Below are 26,603 nucleotides of genomic sequence, written 5' to 3' on the forward strand. Positions count from 1 at the left end.
GTTCTCCTAGAAAAATCATGCACATAAATAGGGTGAATAGCCCTGAGAGAAGAGCGGTCTCTTTCCCTAGCAAATATTATTGTAACTGGTGTTTTAATTCTCCAGATATCACTCTCAGTGTACGGGGTAACAAAAGGCTGTATAGTGCCTAATCATTCAGCAGTGATCCAGGAAAAAAGCAGAAGGTTAAGAGCAAGTTCCTAAAGTCTGTAAAATCAATGGGACACTAGAAAGGGAACTGAAGTGTACCAGAAGGGACCGCTTGAGGGTCATTAAAAAAAGCAGAAACTGTTTATGAACAGAGCTTTTACCCGAAGAACTGGAGGGGGCCAGCAAAACCATTCTGCCGCACTCCAGTTAAATGTCTAATAGTGGAGACATTTTCTACACAGCCCATAAAGGATAATGAGGATGGCTCTGATAGCTTTCAAGAAAGTTGTTGTCAGTGTTCACAAAAACATGATCTTGAGCGTGCTCTTTCAGAACATACAGCCCATGGTGATTGTATGTAGACAGTGCAAGGGAAGACAGTAACCCAAGAGTGCACGTTTCACCCCTGTAATATGCCTTATCTATTATGCATGAAGAAAATTACATCAACCTAACAACACGACGCAAACAGTGGCAGCAACGAAGCTTAGTGCTACACCTACCAGTTTGGTATCTCGCCTTGCGGCGATGCGGGGTGTGCGGAGAGGTGGCAACGTTGGATGATGTTACATACAACAGACTAGATGCATGTCTCTCCAGAATAAATGAGAAATAAGGTTTTGAGCTGAAGCTTATTGAAATCAATCACCGTCAGCAAAGTTTGGATTAGAACCTAATAGCTTTCTGCTCAGTCTCTGCGCTGGGAAAGCAACCCGCTGAAAGCCTGAAACATGGCAGTGGGAATTGGGATGTTTGCTCTCCTCCTATCTCTGACCCTGATCCTCTGTGCGATTTTGGGTGAGTCACAGTAAAGCTGTGACTGTTTTTCCCAAAGAGTAAAATTAGTACAATCAAACTTGCATGTCTTACTGGTGTACTCTAAAAAGGATTTGTAAAAAAAAAAAAAATAAAAAAAATTGAGATGCTAATGGTATGGTGTTTTAGAAGTTCAGGGTGTTATTTGTCATCTTAAAAATAGGGAGCTGCTCTGTTTTTAGACTGCAGAGCAGTTCTGTTGGGGGAAGAATATCAGAAACTTTTCTAGTAAAAATTAGCTTGGAGTTTTTTGTACTTCAGAGGAAACAAACCTTTTTTTCTAGAAACATTTACAGGGATGAACCCAGTATGAGTCAGTCTAACAGTGGTAAAGGCAAATTGTGAAACTTTTGTGTCATTGCTCTGTGATTCCAGCTATCTTCAATTAATCAAAAAAAATGCAGGAAATTCAGGTGGAAGGAATGCATGGAAATTGAAGTCAAAGAAAAGTATTTGTTGTGGCCTTGGCAAAGTGAGTTTTCTAAGATGAAGTAGCTTTTAAGCAATTGGCATCTGCTGTGTGCAATTACGAGTGACACGCAGCCCCAGACAGAGGGCTCCGGCAGCCAGTGGCCATCTGGATTTTGGTCTTTACCAAGGGTACGCTCTGTCCTGGGTTTCACCTGGCCGGCGAGACAGCCCCGTGTTGCACTGTCAACCTTGAGTCATTGGTGGGGAAAGCCGTGAGCCAGTTCCACTGAATCTGTCAGGCCCAAAGCTTCCTGCAGTCACTGGAAAGATCATTACTGAAGATGTTGACCTCTGGATTGATGCATCACCCCCAGTTTTACAAAATGAGGTACGTTACTTGGATAAAATCCACTTTTGAGCTGTAAGTGACTTGATATGCACCAGTCACTGTTGGGACATATGGCTTGGGGGCCTTAGCATCTGAAATTACACATAGAAAATCAGCTCTTAAAGGGAGAATTTTCTCAACAGGCTTCCATATTTTTTGTAAAAAAAGCAAATAAATTTTCCTTAGAAGAGATGAGGTATCAGACCCAACCACAGAGACTAATTCTCTGAAGTAATCTACTTTTAAAAGTGAAACTATAGTTTGTGAAATTCAAAGAATCAAAAGTCAAAACCAACTGCCAGTTTCTGTCTACTCTGTATCTAAAAATGGGTCAACCTCATTTAGTCTATTTAAAAAAATGTGTATCCATACTGCTTGTATGCCAAGTTCAGCATGATGGAAATGAAAATGGTTGAGGTATAAACCCTTGGAAAACAGGGTTTATAATGGAAACAGTAATTGACTCTTAACTACCGTATCAAAAATACAATACTATAATACAAAGCCTAGCTCTTGGGATCCCAGCTCTGCTTCTAACCTCAGGTTGGCAGACAAACACCTTACCACAAAGCTAACTAATGTTTATAGGTTTGGGGTTTTTATTGTTAGTTTTTTGGGGTTTTTTCTTTGCAAAAGGAGCATGGCAAGTGAAGAAGATTTATAGGAGCAAAGCAGAGTTGGCCAACAGTTCAAAAGTTCTCTCTTGCACTTTTTTTTAAATTTATTTTTCCCAATCACTCGTTTCTCTCAACTCATAAGACCAAAAGAAGATGCCATACTTCTCTGGATGAATGCTCTATTTTGGCTGATGATTTTATTCATGAAGTTTGAATCCTAATCTAGCCTTCACCTCAGCTTTACAAATAGCTTGGCTGTTCCTTCAAAGGTCAGAAAATTGTTGATCCTGAATGGATAAGACAAAAAAGACCAATATCTTTACAGCTGTTGACTTTTCCCTTCTCTGCATGACTGTAACAGAGAGGAAAGGCAAAGCAGTTCTGGGAACAGAGCAAAGCAAATCTTCCATTGATCTCATTAAAGATGCTTACCAAAGCCTTTGCCAGGTCTGAGGCAGGCTGCTACTTTTGCTGCTAATTACAGTTGTCATGAAATCTTGCCATTTTGGGTTATGTGGAAAGTACCTGTCCTACTTGAAATTCTCATTAAAGGTTGTGAAATGGGGAAGATCAGGAAATTTATCAGGAGAAGTAGAACTCAGCCATGGTTGATAGACCCATGCATGGACATGTGAAATAAACTTGAATACTATGAGATCTGCATGCATTACCAAAAAAAAAAAAAAAAAAAAAAAAAAAAGAGAGAGAAATTCTACTAAGGTTGCTGAGCTTGCGGTACTTTAAAAAAATTCTTACTACTTTATGCATCTGTAGTTTATCAGGTTCATATTTTCATAGGCAATGAAGAAAAGCAGAAGACACAGCAGGAACATTTTCTGTCCATAAGCGGTTTTAGTTCAGCTACAGATTAAAGAAGGAATTGTAATTGCATTGCTTTTCCCTAGGTATTGAAGGTGATATATAACCATAAGCTCTGATTTTTATCTCAGTGAAATGCACCTTCTGCTGGCATCACTTGCTGCCCTCAGCCCACTGCAATACCTGTAGTAGCGATTGCAACTCTACCAGCTGGTTGCACAGGCTGAGCAGCTCAAAGCTCTGTCGATGACCACTATTAGTGCATATATGTATATTTGAAATTGAGAAAATAGGTCATGTGTATTATGATAGTATAATTTACCTATTCTTAGGCAAGTTTCCCAGTAACATCGCTTTTGGTTTTTTTTACCTTTAACTTCTGAACGCCTTTCGTTGCAGACTATCCTGTTGATGTAAAGAGGATCTGGGACCTAACAGAGAAAATTGTTGTTAAAGCTTTTTTTTTCCTGGAATGGAGAAAATTTACCTTTACTGGCATCCATGTCTTTACTCAACAACTCCATTTGAAAATGATTGGGAAATTGCCAGTGCAAATACCAAATAAAGACTCCAAGAACTGGCCCTTTATGATGAGTGATTTATGATTTATACTTTAAACTATATAAGTTTTGCATTTCTATTTGGATTTTGAAAAACAAGCCATGAAAAAGCAACAATAGCTTAGTAAAATGTATACAGTTGTGGAATGCTAGCACAGTTTTTGGCAAAGGATCAAATAATGATAAGGCTTGACTCTATAGGGATATTAACATTTTTAAAGCAATCAATGTGGAATAAATCTGAAAATGTATGTTTAAATTATAAAAAAACCCAGCATGAATATGCATTTTGTAGCTAACTGCTCCTTGTTGTTTTGGGCACTTGTCCTGCTCTAGTACAATTTTTAAGGAGGAAAAACCTGATTGGAGCACAAGCTACATTTCAAGTCCTATTTTAGGTGGTTTGCAGTCATGGATTTCCCTATTTTTCTTATCATTTTTCTTTGATTTTCTTTTTTAAGAGTGTTATCCAACTCAGCTTGGCACGGTTCAAGTGCACAACGGCAACCTTTTCCATGACCCAAAAGTCAGTGCCACTCTGTAGGTTGGCAGTTTGCAAATAAAACATATCCTTAATGAAGTGTGGAAGCTCCTGTTCTTTTCCTTCCTCAGGAGACGTGCCTTAATCTCTGGCTCAGAGCCTTGTCAAATGCTGCAGTAAAGAACTGGCAAGCTCAATGCTGCTAATGGATTGAAATCTCCACCAGGTTGTTCATTTCTTGAGGTTTTTTTTTTTTTTTTTCTTTCTTCTATCTTTTTTTTTTTTCTTCTTCCCCTAAATACTGCAGCAACTAAAGCATTGCTCCACTCCTCAGTCTTCTGTAATGATTGGTTAGGGACTCAGTGACAACTCTACAGTACACGTAAGAGAAATGTAAATTATGCCAATAAAATGTACCAAGGATTTGGTTGCTTATGTAGGTCAATTATTAATGGAAAAAATAAGATAAAACCAGGGGCTGTTCTGTGTATTTGAAGTTATTCCCGAAGATATAAAAGTGCGGTATTTATGCTTATAACTTGTGACAGGTTCTCTAAGTCATAGGCATTTTGTCTCTTCTGTAGTAGAAGCTGAAAATTATCAGATTTATTTATTTATTTGTTTTTTCCCAGAAGGTAACCATAAGCCAATGAATCACATTTGAATAGCTCAAAAACACTAAAATGCAGTACTGGAAATTATGACAGTCGCTTGTGGTTTTTTTTTCAGGTTATAATTGACTAATATTGAGATAAGGGTAGCTCTCACTAGTTCTGGCATAAATTGAAAAAAACCCTGCATTTTTTTTCAAAATTTAGTACGTGGGTATGCTATGCAATTTCATGTTACCTTTTCGGGGTTTCATGCAGCTGAAGAAAATAACTTGTCAGAATTTAACTCTTTACAAAGGAATTTGGAGAGGGGTCTGGATGACCCAGTCAGGTTGCAAAAAGGCTATGAACATTTGCGGTGTGGTTTTAAATAACCTGTATTGCAACCTGTTGTTGTCCCGAGCTTGCAAACTTTTACATCAGGAGGGAAAAAAAAAAAAAAAGGAAAAAAGGAGAAGAAAGGAAAAAAATGGATTATTCAATCACTTGTGCTAGGGGCAGGAATTTGTAGTGTTCCTTTAGTCACTGTTAACCTGGTTCTGTCAATGTCAATAACTCCGTGACATCCTGGGAGGAGGAAAAACTGTGGGCTGATGGGTAGAAAAAGCAGTTTGGTGCTAAAATGTGATCAAATAATATATGTGAGTTAGCGCTCTGCGTTCTGAGTCACTGTGCTGGAGAGCTGCTGGTATGGGTGTGCTCCTTTGAGAGAGAAGGACTCCTTGGGAGAAAGTAGGTTAGCCCTCAGTCCTGCTGGCGGATGGAGGAGAATGAAAAGGGATGTTTTCGTACTCCTGCCCTTTTAGATCCACACTGTAGCACATTACTGGAGGGACCTTGATGCAGTTTATCTACCGAGCAGATGGGAAGTCAGGATCTTTCAGCAATGCTTTTGGCAGATCAAAATGACTGCACGCTGCATCCGAGCTGATGTTTTCCATAGAGTTTCCGTGCATCTATGGGAACTACTGAAATACTGGAATAACTATTCTTCTTAAAATATTTCCATCATCAAGGAATTGATATGACCTGCAATGACCTCATGTCCCATTATTTCTGCCCCTTAAAGGATTTCATTAAGGGAAGTGTGTGAACAGAGTCCAGCCATGCACCATTGCACATAGATGGTCTAGAACCTCTGCAGCACCTCAGCAGCTGCCTGTGCTGCAGGTTACGTAAAAATACTTCTGAGTTGCTTTGCAATCTGTAAAAACCTGTTAGGCTGAGGAAGGGAAATAGAAAATAATGTAGGAATTGACCAAGCTGTGAAGTTATGTCAGTTCAGTGATTTTTCGGGGCGGGGGGAGGGGGGAAGAAAGAAAAAAGTAATGTTTGACTGTCTTTTCTGAGAAGACTGAATTTTTATATTAAAGACTTGTGTTTCTGGAATTACTTGCAAGAAGAGTGAAAGGACACCGGAGTCCCAGGGAGGAAAAGCAAGCTTGTGGAGGAGCTCAGAGGATGCAGAGGAGCTGAAGCTCAGAGGCAGGAATGGTGGGAGCTGTCTGGAGTGGGAGGGCATGAGTGCAGGGATTAAAACCTGTTTGTTAAAGTTTTGCAAGAACGGACTAAAAAAATTAAATCTAATGTGAAGTGAGAGGAAAGGATTTTGCTGGAATCTGGCTGCCTTGTCTTGCTGCTGGATTTTGGATGAGTGATTTTGGACCTCAAAGTGCAATCTGTGGACCGTGTTCCGGGGAAGGGTATCGACATGGAGTTTTTCTCCTCTGTCTGCACAGACCTTGATTAGTCGTAAGGGCCCAAAGTGACAAAGACACATGCTAATGTAAGGCCTCCAGTTGTAAATCAATATTTGAAATAAATGGTTTTAACTGTTCATTATGGAAACTTCATTCTGAGAATAATTATAAGTCTAAAAGTGAAAGTGAGATTTAAGTTCTGTGTTGATCTGCAGAGATTTGGCAAGCAGCATACATACTTAATCAGTCACACTGTAGCTTCTGTGCTTAAGATGGAGCTTGCAGCTTGTTTGTTCTGAGAAGTACAGTATATTCATTCATCATGTTTATTCAAATTGGGGCAACTGAGGAGCAATAACAACCTGATTCTGCAAAATTATCTCCAGTGGTTTAGAGAACGTACCTGCCAATGTGAGAATCAGTAAATCTGATGATGGCATCTTTACAAAGAGTTCAGCAGCCCCGTTTTATCCTGTGTAAACCAACAGTTTGCAGCACAAGCTCCCACGACTACCTTGTCCACAACAGCCAGCATTTGCAACTCCTCTTTATCTCGTTAAACTTCTGTTATGTTTATGTCGCTAAATGTGAACTTTCATTGAAATTGGGGCTGTATGCAAGATACGCTAGAAAGCACTGTGCTAATCGCTGCTAAATTATTTCAGACGTTACTTTTTTTGTCTTGAGGGAAAGCAAAGTATTATTATTACCACTGCTTTTGCAGAGCAATACATTTGCTTGATGACTTAGAGCTACATACTTCTGTCTTTCTTACTGAATTTCTTTACCTTTTATTAAGGTACTTTACCTTTTAGAACGTATGGTTACCAATTGAGTAGCACATACACTGGCTGTAGGAATAGTTATTGTTTTTCTCTGTTCTTATATAGGTCCCATTACCAGTTTCTCCTGTACTTCCTCCTCCTCAGAATTAAAAAACCTAGAAATAACAATAACAATCTTGCTCTTTCTCTCCCTTCCAAGTAGGTAGGAGAAAATTGCTTGATTAGATTATAGGGTCTGTATATGTGTGTAAAGAATTTCTTGTGGGAAATCTATATTAGAGCCAAAACGTTTAATGGTAATTAATGTTCCCACGTTTGATAACAAAAGAATTAATAGTGAGCAGCCACTTACCATAAAGTGTTTCCTTGACATTTCTTACTAAAAATAAAAATTCTGAGCACGCAGCATAGATTTTGGGAAAGAAGAAAAAGAAAGAATAGGTAAAGAAAACATCTCACTGTAATTTAAACCATTATTTTTCTGACAGCTTTTTATCTCCTGTCTGTAAGAAATAAACATATTAAATTTTTTATTAAAATACTTAGGCTTTGTGAGAATATTTTTTCCCAGTGCAATAATAAATATTTATTCCTGCCAGAAACAAAGAAGTTTGTCTATGAGGCTTTTATTGATGCTTGGCCAAAGGTATGAGTTTCTTAACCTGATAAATACAGCTCTTACACACTTGCTTTCTCTTCTTCAGTAGAAATTTTGACATAGAAGTAACATTCTTATAGAGACCAGGTCATCCACTGGTATCGATCATCTGCCTTCCTGTCGTCTGAGGCACTGACACCTTTTGGTTATAGTTTATGAAGGATGAAGTGCACTATATCACTTAAAGAATAGCTCCAAAACACAGAGTCAAACCACAGCCACAGTAAATTTCCAAATAAATAACAAAGGCTTACAGCAAGTTCTTCAGACATACGGGCTGGACACTGGATGTGGCCAGAGAAGGAGTTTAACATGACCTAGTGAGCTCTTGCAAAATCCTCCTTCTGTTGCCTCTGCTATGCCTATCCCCTGTTGTGTTCAGTTGGCATTGCTTTAAATATCACCTCCTACCCGTCAGCGTGGCGGGGGCAGCGTGTCTGGATGAAATGGTAGGAGACTGGTGTTAGGCACTCAGATCAGAAAGGGGATTGCATCCATTTGGGAAAAAGATCTTGGCCAAAGTGTCCAGTACAGAGTGAAATTCCATCCTTTTGAAGAAAAAAAAAAAGTGCATAAAAGAAAAATACTGTCAGATGTCCATGTACTATTAACACAGAATAATTTATACTGAATTCTGCTCTTACTGTTTTGGTAGATCTGTATGTGCTCTGCCTATGATCTGGATGTGGCTAGGGTTTCTGTGTCTGTGCTTCTGGCAAATGTGGTCAATATTTAACCCAGACTGTATTTTTGTGCTTACCATCTGCTTAATTCTGAATGTCAGATCCACAACTGGCCTGCTAGTTATTTCTATTCAGCTATTTTGAACTCGGCTCAGTGCAGCAGATAGGGAAGGATGTACTGGTTATGTGAAAATGTCAGCTGAGCTGAATCTCCTCCCAAAAGCTAAATCCAAATCTTTCTTTATGAAAATAAGACAAGGGGATGGTTCTCCTACATTTTTCTTGCATTGTTTTCTCCTACCTTGTGCTTTCTTGGCTTCATTGCAATTAGGAAGAAAAAGGAAATACAATAGTAAAGGCTCAGCCTGTAAGAGTTCTCAGTCTGGCTGGAATACGAAGTCAATGGGCACACCACACTAAACCCTTACTAAGTAACTTTCAGTAAGACTTTATGTTTTCAGCTGTGGAAAAACTTTGATATGTGACTCTTGCTGGGAAATGTTTAGCTAAAGGGTGCTATTAGATCTCAGTCCTGACCATACCACCCTTCCAGCCTTTCTTACACGGTCGGGCTACACAGATGCTTGTTGGAACATGTCTGGAGTGTCTAATAAGAAGAAAACTGGGAATGTTTTTAATGACTCATTGCAACTTAGAAATCTGGATGTAGTGAAGGAATACTGGGAAAATGGCTTACAGTTATTTCTTGTAAAAGAAATTACTTAACGCTCTGTTATTTGTACACTTCACAGGTCTGATTCAGTCTTGCAGTTTTGATGTCTCAAGCAAATGTCAGCACCTTTACCGACAAACACATCGACAAGTGGATTAGATAAGCACGTGGGCTGGAGAAGGCATCTGCTTCTGGTCTTCTAATGTACGTCAAGGACCTGTGTCTGGAGGTAGGAGAATGCTGCAGGATGGGAGGGAGACCCCCCAAAGGGTATTTCTTTGATGCCTGTGTCTTCGGTCATATTGGAAGGCAAATGTAACGATCTAGCCTTTAACTCGCGGGGGTTTACCAGTCTCTTGAGGCAGCAGTTCTTTGCAATATGGGTACCTTACCATAGAGGTTAGAAGTGTTGTGTGGCTCCAGAACTTCCTCTGGATCAAACACATGGCCAGTTTATGTTGTGGGGAGTTGGGGAAAAGGTACAGGAAGCAGGGCTTGCTTTGGTGTGATCTGACTTGTAAGCTACAGTGCGTTTGCAAAGCGTGGCCCCCAACGTTGAGGTCGAGGAGTGCTGCAGTAGGATTAGAAAGAGGTTTTCCATTAGTCTCATTGGGTGGCAAGCATGAGTGGAGCCTTTGAAAAGGGTGCTGCATGTGCTCCCTCTTACTAAAAGGTAGCTCTGCCTGCCAGACCACTGTTGGGAGAGCATAGGTGATGTCTCCCTGCTTCCAGCACCTGAACACCCTTTGGGCAGGTTTTTTGTTTCCTCATTCTCATGCAATCCTTCTTAGAAGCAAGTCAAGTGAAATATGCAGTGTAGGTGAATAAAGCTGTATTACACAGAGTCTGCATGCTGCCCAGAAGCAGTTATCCAAACCCTACCTGTCAGAAATCAAAATGTTAAGGAATGTATGATTGTAAACCATTTATTGTTTATGAATTCACAGTCTTCTTGGATGTCCCTGGGTGCTGGATTTTGCTTATGGATCTCTGAACTAGCTGAAGGAAATGTAAAATCAAATGTAGAGAGACAGCTCCCTCTTGAATACATATCTACAGAGGCTCAGGAACACTTGTTATGCTAGCAAGGGCGTGGAATAAATTGCGCTCAAGAAATTTGCTCTAGATCCACCTATTTTGGACAATGGGCTTTGTGTGCAAAGTTAAAGCCCCTCCTCGGGGAGCTGCTGTCACCATGGTGCAGACAGGTGGATCTGGAGATGCACGGTCTTGCAGAGTGGCAGAGGACCAGCAGATCAATATTTAATGTGAAGGCTGCTGCAGCCCCTCACATGCATAATTTATTCCTGCTTTTGGGTACAGATGGACCTGAATCAAGCCGTGCATCCAGACTACAGGGGTATTAGAAGCAGGTCCAAGTATTGCAGATTGTCCTCACCTTCAAAATGGGGGCAATTCAAAAGCCAGCATTCAACCATTTCCCTCCCCTCTCCTTTGCACGACACAGAAAGAAAGGCTTCGGGGAGGTCTTTGAAATTTGTGTCAAATTACACTGACTTTCTCTCATTGAGGGCACATAACACTGTTTGTATTTCAGAACAGAATTAGGGCCCTAGAAAGAATTAAGCATTTCTGAGTTTAATTAAGTGCACTAACAACGTATGAGCAAAGTCAGTCTCATAAAACAGAACTTTATTGTACAAATTGACAAAAAATAAAAGCCCTTTGGGATTAAATAAAAATTAAAAAAAAAAAATCTGAAAAACACATTATGGTGAGTAACCTAGCCACCTTAGCTCATTTCAGTGAGTGAATATCTCTGCTTGAGATTTTTTTTTCCCCCTGACAAATGATTAAATACCAGTGATACGATAGCATGCAATGCTAGCATAACAAGGTATGAGCAAGAGGGATTTGCTTTTGACTAGTTAAGAAATAAGCTTACTAATTCAGAAATTTATTATAAGATTAGCCTTTAATACCTGATAATCACCTTCGTCAAGGAAAATTTTGTCTCTTCAAAAGGCAAATGAAATTTATAGATGGGTCTTGAGCCAGACTTGTGGGCGGTAGACAACATTCACGAGAGGTCCAGCCTTTCTTTTTTGAGCAAGGGAAAAGATAGGTTTTTAACAGGCAGGGTACAGCATGCAGCACAGCATAACACAGTAGAAGAGAAACAAGACAGGCATGGAAAAATCTCAGATGCCTTAGAATTATTAATATTTTTGCAGAAAACAAGTTTGATCTCTGACAAACTGTCCATTAATTTTGATGGAGATACTTTGATACTTTTAAGGTCTCATGTTTGTATTTTAGTGGGGCTATTATGGTTAAATACACAAGTAAAAATGTATTCTTTTACTTTATTTTTTTTTTTTACAAGTAAAAACATACAGACAAGCATTCCCATTGCAAAGGTGATGTTGTCATACAGATATAAGAACATCAGTATTTGCTGGAGTCTTGTTATTATCTACATTTCAGTAGGCCATCTGGACTTCAGCTAAGAAAGGGTTCCCAATGTGTTAGGCTCATGCAAACATCTGGTAAAAAAAAGGTCTTTCCACCCAGGACGTTTAGCTCAAACCAACAAAAAAGGCAAAGTATAGGAGAAGAAAAAAGAAGGATAGAGGGAAAAAAAAAAGAAGAAAACTTTCTGCGGTCCCACAACCTTTTACAAACAGATGGAAGTCTGTCTCCTGACTCCCAACTTAGTCCCATTGTCAACAGAGGATACTGCGTAATTGTTGAGCACAAGTATATACCCAAGTCACTCATGCAACATCACTGTGAACAGGTACAAGAGTAGCGTGAGCCGGGCCGTATACCAGAAACTACTGTGAAGACAAATACCAGTATAAACATTTGCTTCGTTGCTGTCATTAGATTTCAGGTTCAAAAGCTACAGGCAAATGGCAACATTTTATGTGTGGATGTTGAATTTGCTACAAAATTCTCCTCTCTGGGTACCAGGCAGCCACGTCAGTTTGCTTGTTCTTATATTTCTCTGTAAAGACAGGATGAAACACAGATTTAAGAATCAGCACTTGTGGAAATGAGAACAGCAAAATAAACATTGTACCGTGAGATGCAGAGCTGCTGAAGCTTCATTGCCTGTGGATTTGGGTCTTTCATCCCCCTACTCTCCCACCAGGTACTAACGGCTTCACCTTCTGGCACTACCTCCAGTCCCCTCCATACAGCCTACAGAGCGTGCCTCAGTTTCCCTTGAGCTGCTGTTTGCACGAGAGACTGGGAGCTCTCCAGGCGCAGGCATGTGCCTCTTGGCCAAGGCCAAGCCAGCAGAAATGTTACTGCAGAGCCTCACATTGCAGCTTTTCCCGCAGCACAGGCACTCCTTTCCATCCCCTCCCTGTCTCCAGCTGCCAATGTTTGCAGAAGTTACAGGAATTTAATTATCTTCAGGACTTCTACCTCTCTATTGAATTGGATTGAAATAAGCCAATGAATTTGCAAATGGCTAAGGAATAAAAGGTCTGGCAGACGTGGCCAACATATAAGCTTCGTTTCTGCAGGACAGTTGTCCAAAAATTTGAACTCGGAAAAGTGTAGGATTTTGAAAAGTATAAAAGCATTTGAACTGTAACAAAGATTGTCTGGTTATGGAGTGAAAGAGCATAAATAATGGGATTAAGTAGAGAGGAAAGCAAAGGTCAGAGGTCAGTCCACTCCTTGGATGACATGGAGGAAGAGATTAGAAGTTTCCATGATTGAGAATATAGCCTTCCCAAAATGAGGTAGTAGTTTCAAAGACCAAACGTTAGACAAAAGCTTGTTTATTCATTTTATTAAAGAGGCCTTGGGCTCAGGGTTCTCATTTGTTTGCTTACTATGGGTTTCTATACACTGGAGCAGGATCCACAAGTGGGAAAGAAAGTCTGCCCCCGGACCTTCGAGTACAGGGCACCCAGAGCTGAAGGTCTTTGTGGGGCTGGGACCAGAAGTGACCTCTGCAGAAGTGACAGGCAGATAGCTCTGTAGAAATCCATGGGCTTCATTATACCACAGAAGTCAGAGAAGCAAATGAATTCCCTTTTCTTTTAGGTGGCAATTTCAAGGCGAAGTGTGAGTGTTCTTACACAAAGATACAGGCAAGAGGCCTTTGGAAATTATTCAGCAAAGTTATAGAGCTTCCTGAACTTGAGCCAGGCAAAAATACTAGGACCTGAACCAAAAGGAAATATTTTATAGCTTGAATGCCTTTTACTAATCGCTTTTTCTCTTTGGAAATGCTTTTTTCCTCTTGTAGCGTAGATGAAAAGATTAGAGTATGATAACGATGCAGTGGAACAGTCGTGTTTGGCCAGGTGATAACTAAGCTTTGGATATCCTGGTTTTGGCTTTCAAGCAAACGTGGGCTTGTACATGTGTGTTATAGCTACAGTTATGCATGCAAATACACCCTTTTTCTCTCTTTTTGTGCTGTTTGTGTGTGTATATATCTATTTGTGATATGCTAAATTAATTAGAAGCCCGCTCTTCCTAGGCACAAAGGGATTGCTGGATTCAGAGACTGACAAGGTGAGAGCTCAATTCTCAGCATATTAATTTTAAAACTCTTCACAGATGTTATTACAGGTATTCCAGTTTAAATTTTTATTCTCTCCATGCTGGGTGCCTTCAGCCCCACTCCTTGCATGAGGCTGGAATAAGCAGGATTGGTGGGGGGCTGATGCCCTCACCTCCCACTACAGCGCCACAACAATTTTCTTCCAGCCCACAAGTTGTTACAAGTAGTCAGTCACAGCAGCCTTCTCTGTGATTGTACCTGCATTATTTATTAGCCAACGGACGTAGGTCTGTCCCTTTTTTCAACCCAGCGTTAGTGACTGTGTATTCAGGGTCAATTCACTCACCTCTCCCGCGCTGTGCAGGGCGAGGAGAGGCAGGGATTTTCCATGCCTGTTCCCTGACTGGCTCTCAGCTCACTTCCACTTCAGCGTTTTAGGGGCTTGCACGAACCTAGGTGTTTCTTAGGCATTTGTGTGACAAAATGTAAGCGTTCCTTGCAAAGAGGCAGATGCACTTGCAGAGTGGTGTGGTGCCCCAAAGCAGATGGGCTACATTGTGCAGAGGGGTTTTGTTACAGAATTGGTAGCTCAAAAATCAGTGCATGTCATATGATGGTATTAATAGGGAAAACCAGCTAGATGACGATCAGAGCACATAAAGCTGCAAAGCAATCTGTTTGTAAGCCCCGTGCTTACAAAACAGTCCACAGACTTCGACAATGGAGCTAATTTTCTTTTTAATAATGCTAATAGCAATTCCTAATAATGACCTGATCTAATTTAGATTTGCATTTCATCTTTTCAATGCTATACTATTACAAATGGCCAAGGAACCTTGCCCTTAAAAATGGTGATAATATCCTGATGACCTGGGACTGCTGTTGGAGAAAGGATTTTGCCTGAAAGGGTTTCAGGAAGTTACAAAACTCCTTTACATGGCCTGTTGGATCTGTGTATGATTTCCAACATTACACAAAATAAATACCAGGAGACTGGTGTGGTTTATACAAGAGTTTATAGAGAAAAAATCCACCCACCAGCTCCCTTGCTGAGGATTACAACCAGGTCTCTGCTGCCAAGTTCTCTGTTTAGGTAAAGCATGAGAAAATCTGCCATTTTTTTTGAGTCACAAAAGGGGTGCTACAGGGGGGCAGTGAGAAGCTGACAGCTCTTGCCGCTTAAAAGGCAGCTGTTCCTTCTCAGGTACTATTATTAATAAACCCTAAGGTAATGTTTGCTCTGAAATATGTCTAATTGAAATAATTTACTCTAACCCTCAGAGAATTATGAAACTGTTTTCATCATGTTCACACACAGCAAAATAATTATGAGATGCCATATGGAAAAGACATCATGTGGTATATGTATTTCTGAATGTATACTTTTTGAAATGGTTCCCACAGATAAATCATATAGCTAATTTACAAAGAGGAGGTGGATAGTAGTTCTTAAGTATGCAGTTTAAGTTTAAAATGGTTTCAGGCTGGGTAAATTTACAGTGGTGATGACATGCAGTAATTGCACTGATCACAGGATGTATATCATAGAAGATGTCGATATGCCATTAAGTTGCACTGCTTAAAGTGGAGCAGGGAAATTCTGCTGGTGACTCCCCTCAGTTGCAGTGTGCCACCCCTCCAAGCCTCTGCAGGCTCTGCGCGGTCCTGAGCTCATTTTGCAGCTGAAGCGTACCCGACTGAATTGCTGGAGATGCTCCCCCATCATCACGGAGTCTCTGAGATGTTTCTGGTTTGTGCCTGGAAAGCTCTAAGCTGACACCTAAGCAAAGGGAATAGGCTCCCTCCATAGATTTATTTTGAGCAAAACCCATGAGAGAAGATTTCTTAAGCTGCTGTTCCCCGCTGTCCATCCCTTGAGGTTTTCCAAAAGGTTTTATTCCTAATCTCATCTGTAGTCACCAGCATTGTCATGTATATGTACGATAACACCTCTGTATTTTTATGTATGTGGGTTTCGTTACAGACAGTAGCAGAAGAATTCTGTAGGGCACTTCTTGGTCTTTTTCCAGGAATAATTGTGGTAGATGATGAGACATCTGAGGTTCTCTTCCTGATAGTTAAGAAGTTTTAAAGGTGCTTTTTGAATAAGGAACTCGTATTAGCATTTCTAGAAATCTGGCTGGAGATCAGGCTTTCTTGTCAGACTTCTGGTAGTTCTTGTTTCCAGATGGATGGAAGGAAAAGAAGAGAATGGCTTATTGCAGCCTTTCTGTTCCATGTCCGATTTGAAACCAGCAAGTAGAGATGAGGGAAAGAACCCTTGTTCTATCTAGTCCGTTCCATTTATTCCTAAACCCTGTTCAAAAAAAGGGTCATCTCTAATTTGAGCAGTTCAGGCTAGCCTGTATTTTGTCTGAATTAGCTCACCAATCACTTTTGCAATTATTTCTGCAATGACTGGTGAAATATTTGGAAGATCTGGGATCCACAAATAATTCACTCCCAGCCCTTGAATCTGCAAGAGCTATAGGCATGTGCTGCAGCTGTGTTGTTTATCCCCCAGTAATGATATCATTACCCTGCGTTACCACTCTAGGTAGTGTATTTGTCAACAGCCAGTAACTGATGAGCACAAGGAAAATATTTACCCAACTTCTATGCTGTGGCATTACCCCAGTAATGCCATTTCAGGAAGATCGTGCTGTATTTCTGAGATTTATGCTACAGAAGCTGAAAAAGCTCTGGCATTTGTGTGCATGCCACACCAGTCCTCACATAACTACCTTTGACAGTAATTACAGTAATTCTGTTTTTTAAAGGAAAAATAAATAAATAATAAAAAAAAGAAAATAAGGAAAAAAGTGATACTCCTCGCCAATATCTAAAGGTGGGAGTTTTCCAATACCCTCGCTGTGTGAGGAGCACTAGGGACATCCATATTTGATGACTCCTTAATCTTCCCGGTAGTAACCACATATGCTAATATTTACTCATTCTGCCTGCACAGATACAGTATCTGAGTGCTGCTGGTACATTAACGTGCAAGTGTTTAAACTGGGCTTCTCTGCAATGTATCACCCCTGGGAACTGCCTGCACCGGAGAGGTAGCCTTGTGTCCTCCTCCTCTCTGTCATTCCTGCTTTTGGTGAGAAATGTGATGATCTTTCTCTATTTCTGATGTTGCACAGACGAAAAGGCATGTTCCCCTTTTAGCAACTTCCAGTCATTTGTTTTTACGATCACTGAAGGTGTATTGCATTTTGTGCTGTTGAAGTGCCCTAAACCAAAAGTCACGGGGTATTTTTTCCTGCGAGTTACAGTAGATTCTTATTTCACTACAGTATCTGAAAGCATGAAACAGAGATTTATGATACTCGTGTTTTCCACTTCAGTTCGTGTAATGTGGGGAAGGTAAAGTGTCTTGGCTGCACAGTATCCCTTTTTCTTTTTTCTTTTTTTTTTTTTTTTTTTTCTCTTTGGAGCAGTGTACGCTGTGCGATTAGAGGATAGTGAGAAGGTCGCTGACCAAACTTTATCTTCCACACAGTTTCCCACAGCATGTATTCCTCCTAGGGTACATTTTCTCAGCTCAGGTTATTTCCAGAAATATTCTCAAACCATAAGAACAGTCCTTGCAGTAAAACATTTCATTCCCACTTTTTATCCTTTATCTAGCAGCACAGTGTTGACAGCATTTATGTTTCTTCTATTGACTGGGCCAAGAACAACAGGATTAATGAGGTTGTCTCTTCATGAGTGCATTATATTTTTTTCCTCTGACCTTTCAAACATGGGAATCTTCTGTTTGCAATATTTCTTAAGCAAGGAAAACCCCTTCTTGCCGAAGCTCGTTCTGACAGGGGCCGGCTGGGTGGGAGCCCAGGTTCCCGTGCACCTCCGGGTGCCCAGTGCAAGGAAGCGCGGCGTGCAGGCATCCTCCTCGCCGCTCCCGACGTACGGGCTGAAAGGAAGTTGTGAAAAATCAAAGGAGGGAATATCTTGGTTTCCTCGTTTTTTAAGGAGTTGGCTGGGGGACGTGGGATATTTTAAGGACTTTCTTAAGCTGTGAAATTCTGATGATAAATCTTACATGGCTGCCTACAGATTATCGTACTGCAGGAACTGCTCAGGAGATGAGTGGACACTGCTCTGCTATTTTTTTTTATTTGGTTGGTTTTGTTTGTTTGGGTTTTTTGGCTGCTTTTTTGTTTGCTTTTTTTGTTCTCCCCCTAAGAATTACATATGTTGAGGCTAGACAAGCAGGGCAAGGAGGAGTCACTGGAATTGCAGCCTTCCACAGAACACTTTTGCACTTTATCTTTCCTATTCCTGATTATTTTTGATGCTGGGTAACTGGAAAGCAATCAAGATAGGATCATTTCTAAGTGCAGCAGGACAGGGAACGTGAAGAATTTTCCCAAGGATGGGAGCACAAATATCTTTAAACACAACAAATAACTTTGCACATATGACATCTTTTAGCCAGCCTCTTCAAAATATATCAATTAGATAAGCTAAACATAATTAAATTTTTGCATAAGATTGTTAAGGGTGACTTATTCCCATTTTTCATCTGGGGATATGGAGGGACAGAGAGCTGGAAAAAATCCCACTAGTCCAAAAGTTATCTGCATAGGCAGGTCTCTAAGCTATTAATTTCCCTTCTAAGTTATTTATTTCCCCTCTTGGTGGGGAAAGAAGCACCACAGACTTGTGCAATCACATCTTGCATCTTATGGGGCAGCAAACCCCTTGTGGAGGAAAAGGGACTTTAGTGCCAGCCCTTTGACCTGCTCCTTCCAGCCCATGGTAAGAGGTGGAGAAATTTGCCTGATATTTTGGGGGAAGGGGAAGTAGAAGAGGTACTATATATATGTACTTAGAGGTATATGTGTGTGCATATGTACCTAAACATATCCAGTATGTCGCAAAAAGTAATCTAAATGTAGTTATAAAAGCAAGTGGAAACACAAAGGCTTGCAACACTTCCAGAATGTGTTTTCCATCGGTGTGTCGTTCTGCTGCACGTAAGAAATCCTTTTGCCATGTAGGAAAAGCAACTCTTACCTGCTACTTGAGGGGAAAATACAGCGTCCGGGGACTGTCTTGCTGAGCACTCCAGTGCTGGCTTTGCTTTGTGTCCATGGTGCAGAGGGCCAGGACGTGGGGCTGAGCTCTGGGCAGCGATCCAGGAGGGCCAGAGCTCAAGCACCGGGTTTAGGCTTTAAGCAAGCTCGAGACCTCTGTGTGTGGATTCAAGTCATTCTGGGACTGTGAGAGTGAGCTGAACTAGATGTTTGGTCGTAGCCAAATTCATCCATGTCAGCCCTAGGAAGAGAACAGAAATAAATATTTCTGGCCTCCTGCTTTAATGATTTCAATAATTCCACGTATTCGGGACAGGCTGCTTTTTGCAGTGCTTTAAGTTGAAAAAGTCATCAGAGTGGCTAAGAGAATTTTGAGCAACTCCTCAGAGAAATATTTCATGAGATTTTGAAATATTTTCTCCTGAAAATAGTAACGCTTATATAGTAAAGAAGTCAATTCGGCCGTGTATTGTCCTCAGGCACTAGCAATAGTCACTACTTGCAAGTACCAGGAGACGGTTTCAAGTTTTAAACATGAGTGTATTACATCTCTTAAATTTGGCCTTCTTGGAGTTTATGGATTTGGAGTTTGTTGCTTGAACTCCTGTTTCTTCCTTTGAGGATTTCTGTTGTAGTTGAACTTAAATAATCAGAAAGAGCACTTAATGAGTCAGTATTTGTCAGCTGTTAGGGCAGTTAAACATAATTATGATGGAGAAATTATTGTGTTCTTCTTTCCTCTTCTAATAATGTATGTAGAGACCTAATTCTGCTGAGTTTTACTGTTTAGCAAGAATAACTTGGGTAAAGCTTAAGAACCTGCAGTGCGCTTTCTGTTCCTTTAAGCAATTAAGCTCCCTGTCATACACTAGTAAGATATTCTCATAAAGCCCCAAGTGAAAATAATTTTTGGGTTGTAACCCTCAAGACTTTGAGATTTTAAAATCCTGACACTTCAGGATTAAAAAAAAACAACTCCATATATCTATCAGTGAACAGTGAATGCATGTTTGTGTAGTTTGCCTTATTTGCATTTGTTGGTAATTAATTAAAAAAACATGAGTTTAATTAACCTTGGAGTTAGGGGATTCATTAAAATAAAAACAAAAAGCATTTCAGTTAAAAATGTGAAGTAACACATTCAGTGGAGTTTGCTGGTGCAGCTTAAGGATTTGCAGAGAAATGCCGGCAGCAGTAAAACTTTGGGGACTATCACACTGCACACAGAAGAGAGTTGCAGGAGAAGGAGAATGGGTGTATGTCTTTGTCAGCAGATAAATTTCCCTTTGTAGATACTTGAATTGAAAAAATAACATTTGCCCTCAGTTTCTTTCTGGTCTGAGTCTGTGGCTATGGAAAAATGACATCCACAGAAGTCCAAAGGAAAGGATTGCAGCATAACTGAAAGTAAGGCTTTTAAAATAAGGGACAGAATTAGAGGAAAAAAAATATTAAAGGGAAGAGATATCTCTCATGTAAAACTCAAGGCTAAATTGTACTTACCTGACCTGTTTATATTATCATAAGTGCTTTCTCTTTTTGGTCTCTTTTAGTCACAACTCACTGTCTTTAACGTATTTTTTTTCCCCCTTTGAGAACAGGGTAAGCGTTTTGCCTTTTATGAAAAGACATGTTATTAGAACAATGTTGAAAGTAATAATAGAAAAAAAATTCCAAGTTCATAATTAAGCCTGTTGTTTATTAAACATTTTTTCTGTAGCCTGCTCTCCTTGGTTCTGCCGCTTTTGCAGGACTGGGTTTGTCCAACCAGCAGAAGAGAACCAGCAGCAGAAGTCTTGAAGTTTTTGTGGTCTGTGTTATGAAAATTGTCCCTGGGGTATTTCTGTTTGTGCAGTGGAATAGAAATGAAACCTTCCCACCTTCTCACAGCGAAGGGGTTTAGCAAAGATCTCCCAAAGCAGCTCCCATATGGGTCAGGCTTGTTGCCTACATGGACCTACACGTTCTGCTGTGCACCAGCTACGGCAGCTTGGGATGGGCGCAGGACCTAATGGCACCGCCAGTTCTGTAAGGTTCTGTGCTCTTTGGGTTGGAGAGCAACTGCCAAACGGCTAACTTTCACCAAACTGCCTCAAAATTCAAATTTTCTACTTTACTCTTCCCTCAAAATATTTAATTTGGGGAGGACACAATTATAAAAATGGAATATAATACTTGCTAAAAACATTCTTAATTGTATTAACCACCCTCATTTTCTTGTGAAATGAATACAAAATCTCAGTAATGAATACAGAATGCATACCAGCGACGCTCTATTAATTTGCCTAGAGGTGTGTTTTGAGGGTGGCTTGGCACCCATGTAGAGGATGCTGGTGAACAGCTTAGGTATGTGCAAAGGACCAGATTAAAAACAAAACAAAACAAAACAAAAAAACCCAAACCAAAAACCAGAAAAGTATGTTGCATCTTTGAGATGAGAAACCATCTGTGGGTGCCCGTTCCTGCACCTCTGGACAGGAGGATCCCACATTAGCAAAACACCTGCGCCAGCCACAGTGCTGGGGAAGGTGGCCCTTGCATGGGGAACAGATGCTCTGCAGCTGAAGCCTTTCAGAGGAGACACCTTTAGAGCCTCTTGCCTTATGGGGTAACTGAGTTGTACGTAAATAGTCTTCAAAGGGAGTATTGTCTGTTTTAGGAAAAAAAAAAAAAAAAAAAAAAAGGGAAAACGAAGTGGGGTTTTGTGTGTGGGTAAAGTAAATACGGTTAGAAATACATGACTTGTTAAAAACTTTTTGAGGACCCCACACTCACAAAATCTTTTAGGTCATGTGTTTGCTTTCTGAAACATTTGGTAAGTAACAAGTGCCAGGGGACTATATGCACTCCATCTGGAATTAGCAGATTCCTCTTTGTTCAATTGTTCTTAAATTTGGAACCAGCCGACTTGCTTAAAAGTATTTTGATTTTCTTTTAAATAAATGCGGGAAATAAACATAGTCCAGGACCTTCAGAGAGGTACATTATTAGTCTTCTCCCTGGCTCCATGAGCCATGCAAGTCTTAAAGGGGCATTTGTCACTTTTGATGTTCGTTATTGGTTTATGGTAACAATTTGTTTGGAGTGGCCCATCATTTTTGTTTCCTTTTTATAAATAGTATCAAAGAAATCAGAGCTGGAAAAAGAACTATTAAGTCATTGAATCCACTCCACTGCCAATGCAGTCCAGCTCCCTACAGTGCATTTTTTCCATGTCTTTGTCCAGGTTAAACTTGGAATTAAGTTTAAGAGCCTGTAGGTCTGATGAGAGGTACAAGAGCAAGTGGAGATTTTGCGCTTTTCTTCTTTCCTTACTAGACAGATATCTCATTTTTGTCTCCACCTTCCTTACATAAAGTAATGACATGTCAAAAGATCAAGTAGATACTTTGTCTTTGCAGGTGTTGTAGATTACTACCTCATCCCCGTAAAAAATTAATTTTTGCTCAGGGAAAGCAAAAAAGGAAGAGAAAAGCAACACTTCTCTTATCTTCCCTGATGTCCTGTAACACCAAAGAGTGGAGCAAAACACCTGCTATGAAGAGGGATTGTGTTTCCTTGAAGACCTTTAAAAACTTTTTTAGAGAAAGCTTCTTTTAAAAGAGACATGGAACTTTACAAATACATTTGTGCAAATACTTTAAAGAATTGAAAAAGCACCCTGGCATCACCCAAAATTGCACCAAATTTGTGATACAGAATTCAGCTGGAGGACTATGTGACACTGAAAATGTTTTCAGTGAAAAGCTTGCAAACTGAAGCTCAGAGAAGTTGTCAACTTTTATTACATTTAGCATATGAAGAATTATTAAGAGGTGCAGGTCTGTAGATTTGGGATCACAGCCTAAGATATTCAGCCTGTATGTGTTGGTCTGCTTCCCTGGCTTGGAATGGAACGACGCCTGTTTACAATAGCTGGGGATGGATGATCCCTGTCTACACCGACTGCAGAGAAAGCTTAGGGAGACTTGCTTTCCTAAGCCAGAGCTGGCCTTCGTGAACTGTGCCTTACCATGCATTACAGAGCAGGATCAAGGTCTTTATCTAGTTCATGGTTGCTCAGAATTTTGTTTCGTTCAACGTTTGTTCAAAATATAAGCAAACATTTTATTTCTGCTCCAAGCTTTCCTAAGAGTGGAAGTAGTGCAGCACAAGCAGATACATAATTTCTCCATGGCTGCAAGGTCTTTTCATTTGGTTTAGATACACATCTGTAACCATTTTACCAAGTCATGTATTCATATATACTGTAAGTCAAAGGAGCTTAAGTTCTCACTTTCTTGCATTGAGTTGCAATCATTCTGTTTTGCAGGTTGCTTCCTATGCATTGTGTTTCAGCAGCCTAAGGGCTTCTCTAAATCATTATTCTGTTCTTTCCTAGCAAGAAGGAACCAAAACTATAGTCAAAGATTAGCACGGGCTGGGCAAAACCTAATCATAATCTCTTCTACCTCTTTTCCTATTCCAGTCAATCCCTATTCCGAGGATCAAACCTGTATTTCTCTGTGGGCTTGAAGAAGGTATATCAGCATGATTAAGTGTCAGCATCACTCAGCTGGATCTGTTTAAGATACCAATGTTTGGGCTTGGCCCATGACAGTACCAATTCATCCTTTTTAAATCTAAGCCTGTCAGTATGGGCTCAGGAGTTGCATCAAAGCTTCATGGAGAGTAAGTTGTGTGCATGCCGCTTAGATTAGGACATTTTAATTCTTAAAGCAAATGGGCTCTCAGCTTTAAGGAATATAGTACCATGGACTCCTGGCTGTAACTTGTGGGTGTAATTATATATATAATACATATATATATTTGTGTTAGGAAATATTTAGTAGAGTCTTGTGATTTGAAAAGAGAGTGATTTGCTTCCTTCAGTATCTGCAACCTGAGTATATATACCTGCTGAGGAAGGTGTTGGTAGTTGTGAAAATTTTCTGAATTTCAAGGAGTTTTTGATGGCAAGAAACAAAGAAAAATTCACTTTTGTTCCCATAGAAATTATTTAAAACTTTGCCATTAACATGTATGAGAGGACAGACCCTCAGATTGCTATATAAATGAGAGACCGGTGGTGTCTTTTCGTTTCTGGTTATTATATACAGATTCTGAACAAGCAACTTTTTTTATGAGACTGAACTCATTATTTGCAACTTGTAAATCTTTTCGACAACATGTATGTTCATACTTCACATTTTATAGTCCCCTTTTAGCAGACTACAGGAGTTTCCATCATTTCATTTGTAAAAGTCACTGATAGGTGGGCAAAATCTTGGTAAAGGAAGATGAAACAGAGAAAGCAAATGGAAATATTGGATGGTAGATGAAGGAAATTGAACTTTTGAAATAAAAGAAAAGGTTATCAAGGTTTCACTCTCATGAACTGTGGCTTCTTTAAACGGGCTTGAAGGCAAGCCATTCTGGCAGGTCAGGTTATCGCATTGTGCTATAGTTAGAACTACTGACTGGTTCTGTGAGGTTGTTTGTTGAGATGACTAAGTTGTCATTTTTAATTAGCTTTATGCTCTTCTCAAAGGCTAATTACTTTACTTTTTATCAAGATTATTTGATTGGTAATGACAAGGGTGCCATGGTTATGTATTTTTAGAGAATTCCCCAACCTGCACAATTATACAATTTTCTGTTCCCCCTGGATTCTTTGTGCAGTAAAGCCTTTAGTAAAAATAATGGTTAAGAAAAATATGTATTTGCTATTGATATTGACAGAAGAAAGTATATCTTGATTTTTTTTTTGTGTGTGTGTGACAGGAAGGTCATTCCTAATGTACATAGTCACTGTGAAAAAAAATTACGCCTAGTTTACCTCCCTGCGAGTGACACTGATGCTGCTCTATTATCATGGCTGTAGTTACTCAAGCAAACTGAATTTGAGATCTTTCTTTCTTCCTCTTATTTCTCTAGAGCTGTGCATCTCCCCTGGTCATCATGGAAATCTGGACTGACTTCACCACATACTTATTTCGAACTGTACAAGTTACACCATTGGACACTGACTGTCGGAGAATGTTTACTACCATGCTTACCAGAATTTGGTTGAAGAGCCCTTGAGATAAGTATGAGAGGTTCATACCATGAGATAAGTATGAGATTTCACAGGTGAAATCTCTCTTTTCTTTAGTCATCTATAGACTGTTATAAACTATTCTTGTTTGAAACAGCAGCAACCCAATAGGTGATGCTTCATGAAGGCTTCCTCGAGAGGGGTTGCAGCAACGGGGGACATAAATACTTCTCTGATGTTTTTCAGAAATACAGTTATACCCAGAGAATCATTACTTTACTCCTGTTCTGCAACACATAAATACACGTCAGATGTGTGGTAAACCAAATTCTCTCAGGAGCTTGTCCTAAAAGAGGAAAAGACACAATGATTTAGAGCCTACATCTGCAGCTCTTGCAGCTGCTTCGGTCCCTGCTGCTGAAGGAGAATTCCCTGCATCAATGGCCTCTTGACGGAGGGGCTTAGAGCAGTTCCTGAAGCACAAGCCCAAGGACACCTATGGCTGTTGCTAACCCACTGGGAAGGAGTGGAACAGACAGCCACCGTGCGGCTTGAAGGACAGAGGCTGCTCCTGCCACCAGATGCCCCATCTCGCACCGTCTCTGCTGCCACTTTGCAAGTGGAAGAGGACTCCCTGCCAGCTGCGACTCTTGTTGTGTTCTCTAGAATTGATTGAGAGCAGGATTAGAGGAGGTAGCTTCCTAAACCACAGGGAGGGTCAGCACGGTGGGGCGCTGGCACGGCACACCTTTGTACTCAAGCTTGCAGGAGTCACTGGAGGGTGTGCTTAGCTGTGAAGGCCTGCTGGAATGTCTTCAGTCATTGGAGACACGCGTGGGACATCTCTGTAACAAGGCAGCTGAAGATGTGAGGATGTTCTGGAGCAAAGGCTTGCACGACCCCTGTGTTTTGACATTATTCTTCATGGCGATAGATGGGGAATATAGCAGTTCCAGCTACTGCAGCAGTGCAGTGTGATTCCTTGCAGTCTACGTGCAAAAACCACCCTCTTAGTAAGCACCTCATCTCCTCAGTGAGCTAGTAACACATCTATGACTTCAGTAATTAAAGTAAGTTTTTATTGCTTTTGACTTATGTTAGCACTGGAGAGCAAGGAGAGAGACAAGGAAGGTAGGCTTCGCACTGGGGCCCTGGGAAACAGGCGTGCAGCTCCTGGCTGCTTCTGCTGCAGTGAAAAAAGACAGGACTGGATCCTAAAGGTATTAAATGCCTAAATCCTATGGAATTCAATGTAAATACTGTGGGGATCTGGGCTGAATCTCTCTATACCTTAGCTCTTCATCTGTCCTACAAGAATAATAATTCTTCTCTCCTCAAAATGGAGTATAATAATAAACATGTTAAGGAAAACAAGGTGCTCAGCTACTGTTGTCTCTGAATGTAAATAAATAAATAATAATAAATATATATATATATTTAAGCAAGACTATGATTATTTCTTTTTCATGAGTCTTGATTATGTTGCAGTTTCTAATTCTAGAGAAAATGTTTACCCGCTTGTTGATTAATTGATAGTTGTGTTCCCCAGCTGTAATCAGGGCAGTTTCCTCTCCAGAAGTTCACTAACAGCACGGATCAACAAGAAGGTAAGGACACAGCTCAGCTTTTAGAAATCAGACTAAAAATACTCTTTTCTCAATACAAAACTGAGCCTTTTCACTTTCAGGCTAA

At 40.3% G+C, this 26,603-nt stretch overlaps 1 protein-coding gene across 1 annotated transcript in view; it reads left to right on the top strand.

The window, feature by feature from the left end:
• Positions 1-26,344, top strand: part of LOC114017806 (uncharacterized) — a 66,809-nt gene extending 40,465 nt beyond the window's left edge. Inside the window, exons 8-9 of the mRNA XM_055718417.1 lie at positions 9,432-9,581; positions 24,812-26,344. Of these exons, the coding sequence (XP_055574392.1) occupies positions 9,432-9,511 (80 nt within the window). The 3' untranslated portion in view covers positions 9,512-9,581; positions 24,812-26,344. The remainder of the gene's footprint in view (positions 1-9,431; positions 9,582-24,811) is intronic.
• The last annotated feature ends 259 nt before the right edge of the window (positions 26,345-26,603 follow it).

This window comes from Falco cherrug, chromosome 8, assembly GCF_023634085.1.
Source record: "Falco cherrug isolate bFalChe1 chromosome 8, bFalChe1.pri, whole genome shotgun sequence".
Lineage (NCBI taxonomy): Eukaryota > Metazoa > Chordata > Aves > Falconiformes > Falconidae > Falco > Falco cherrug.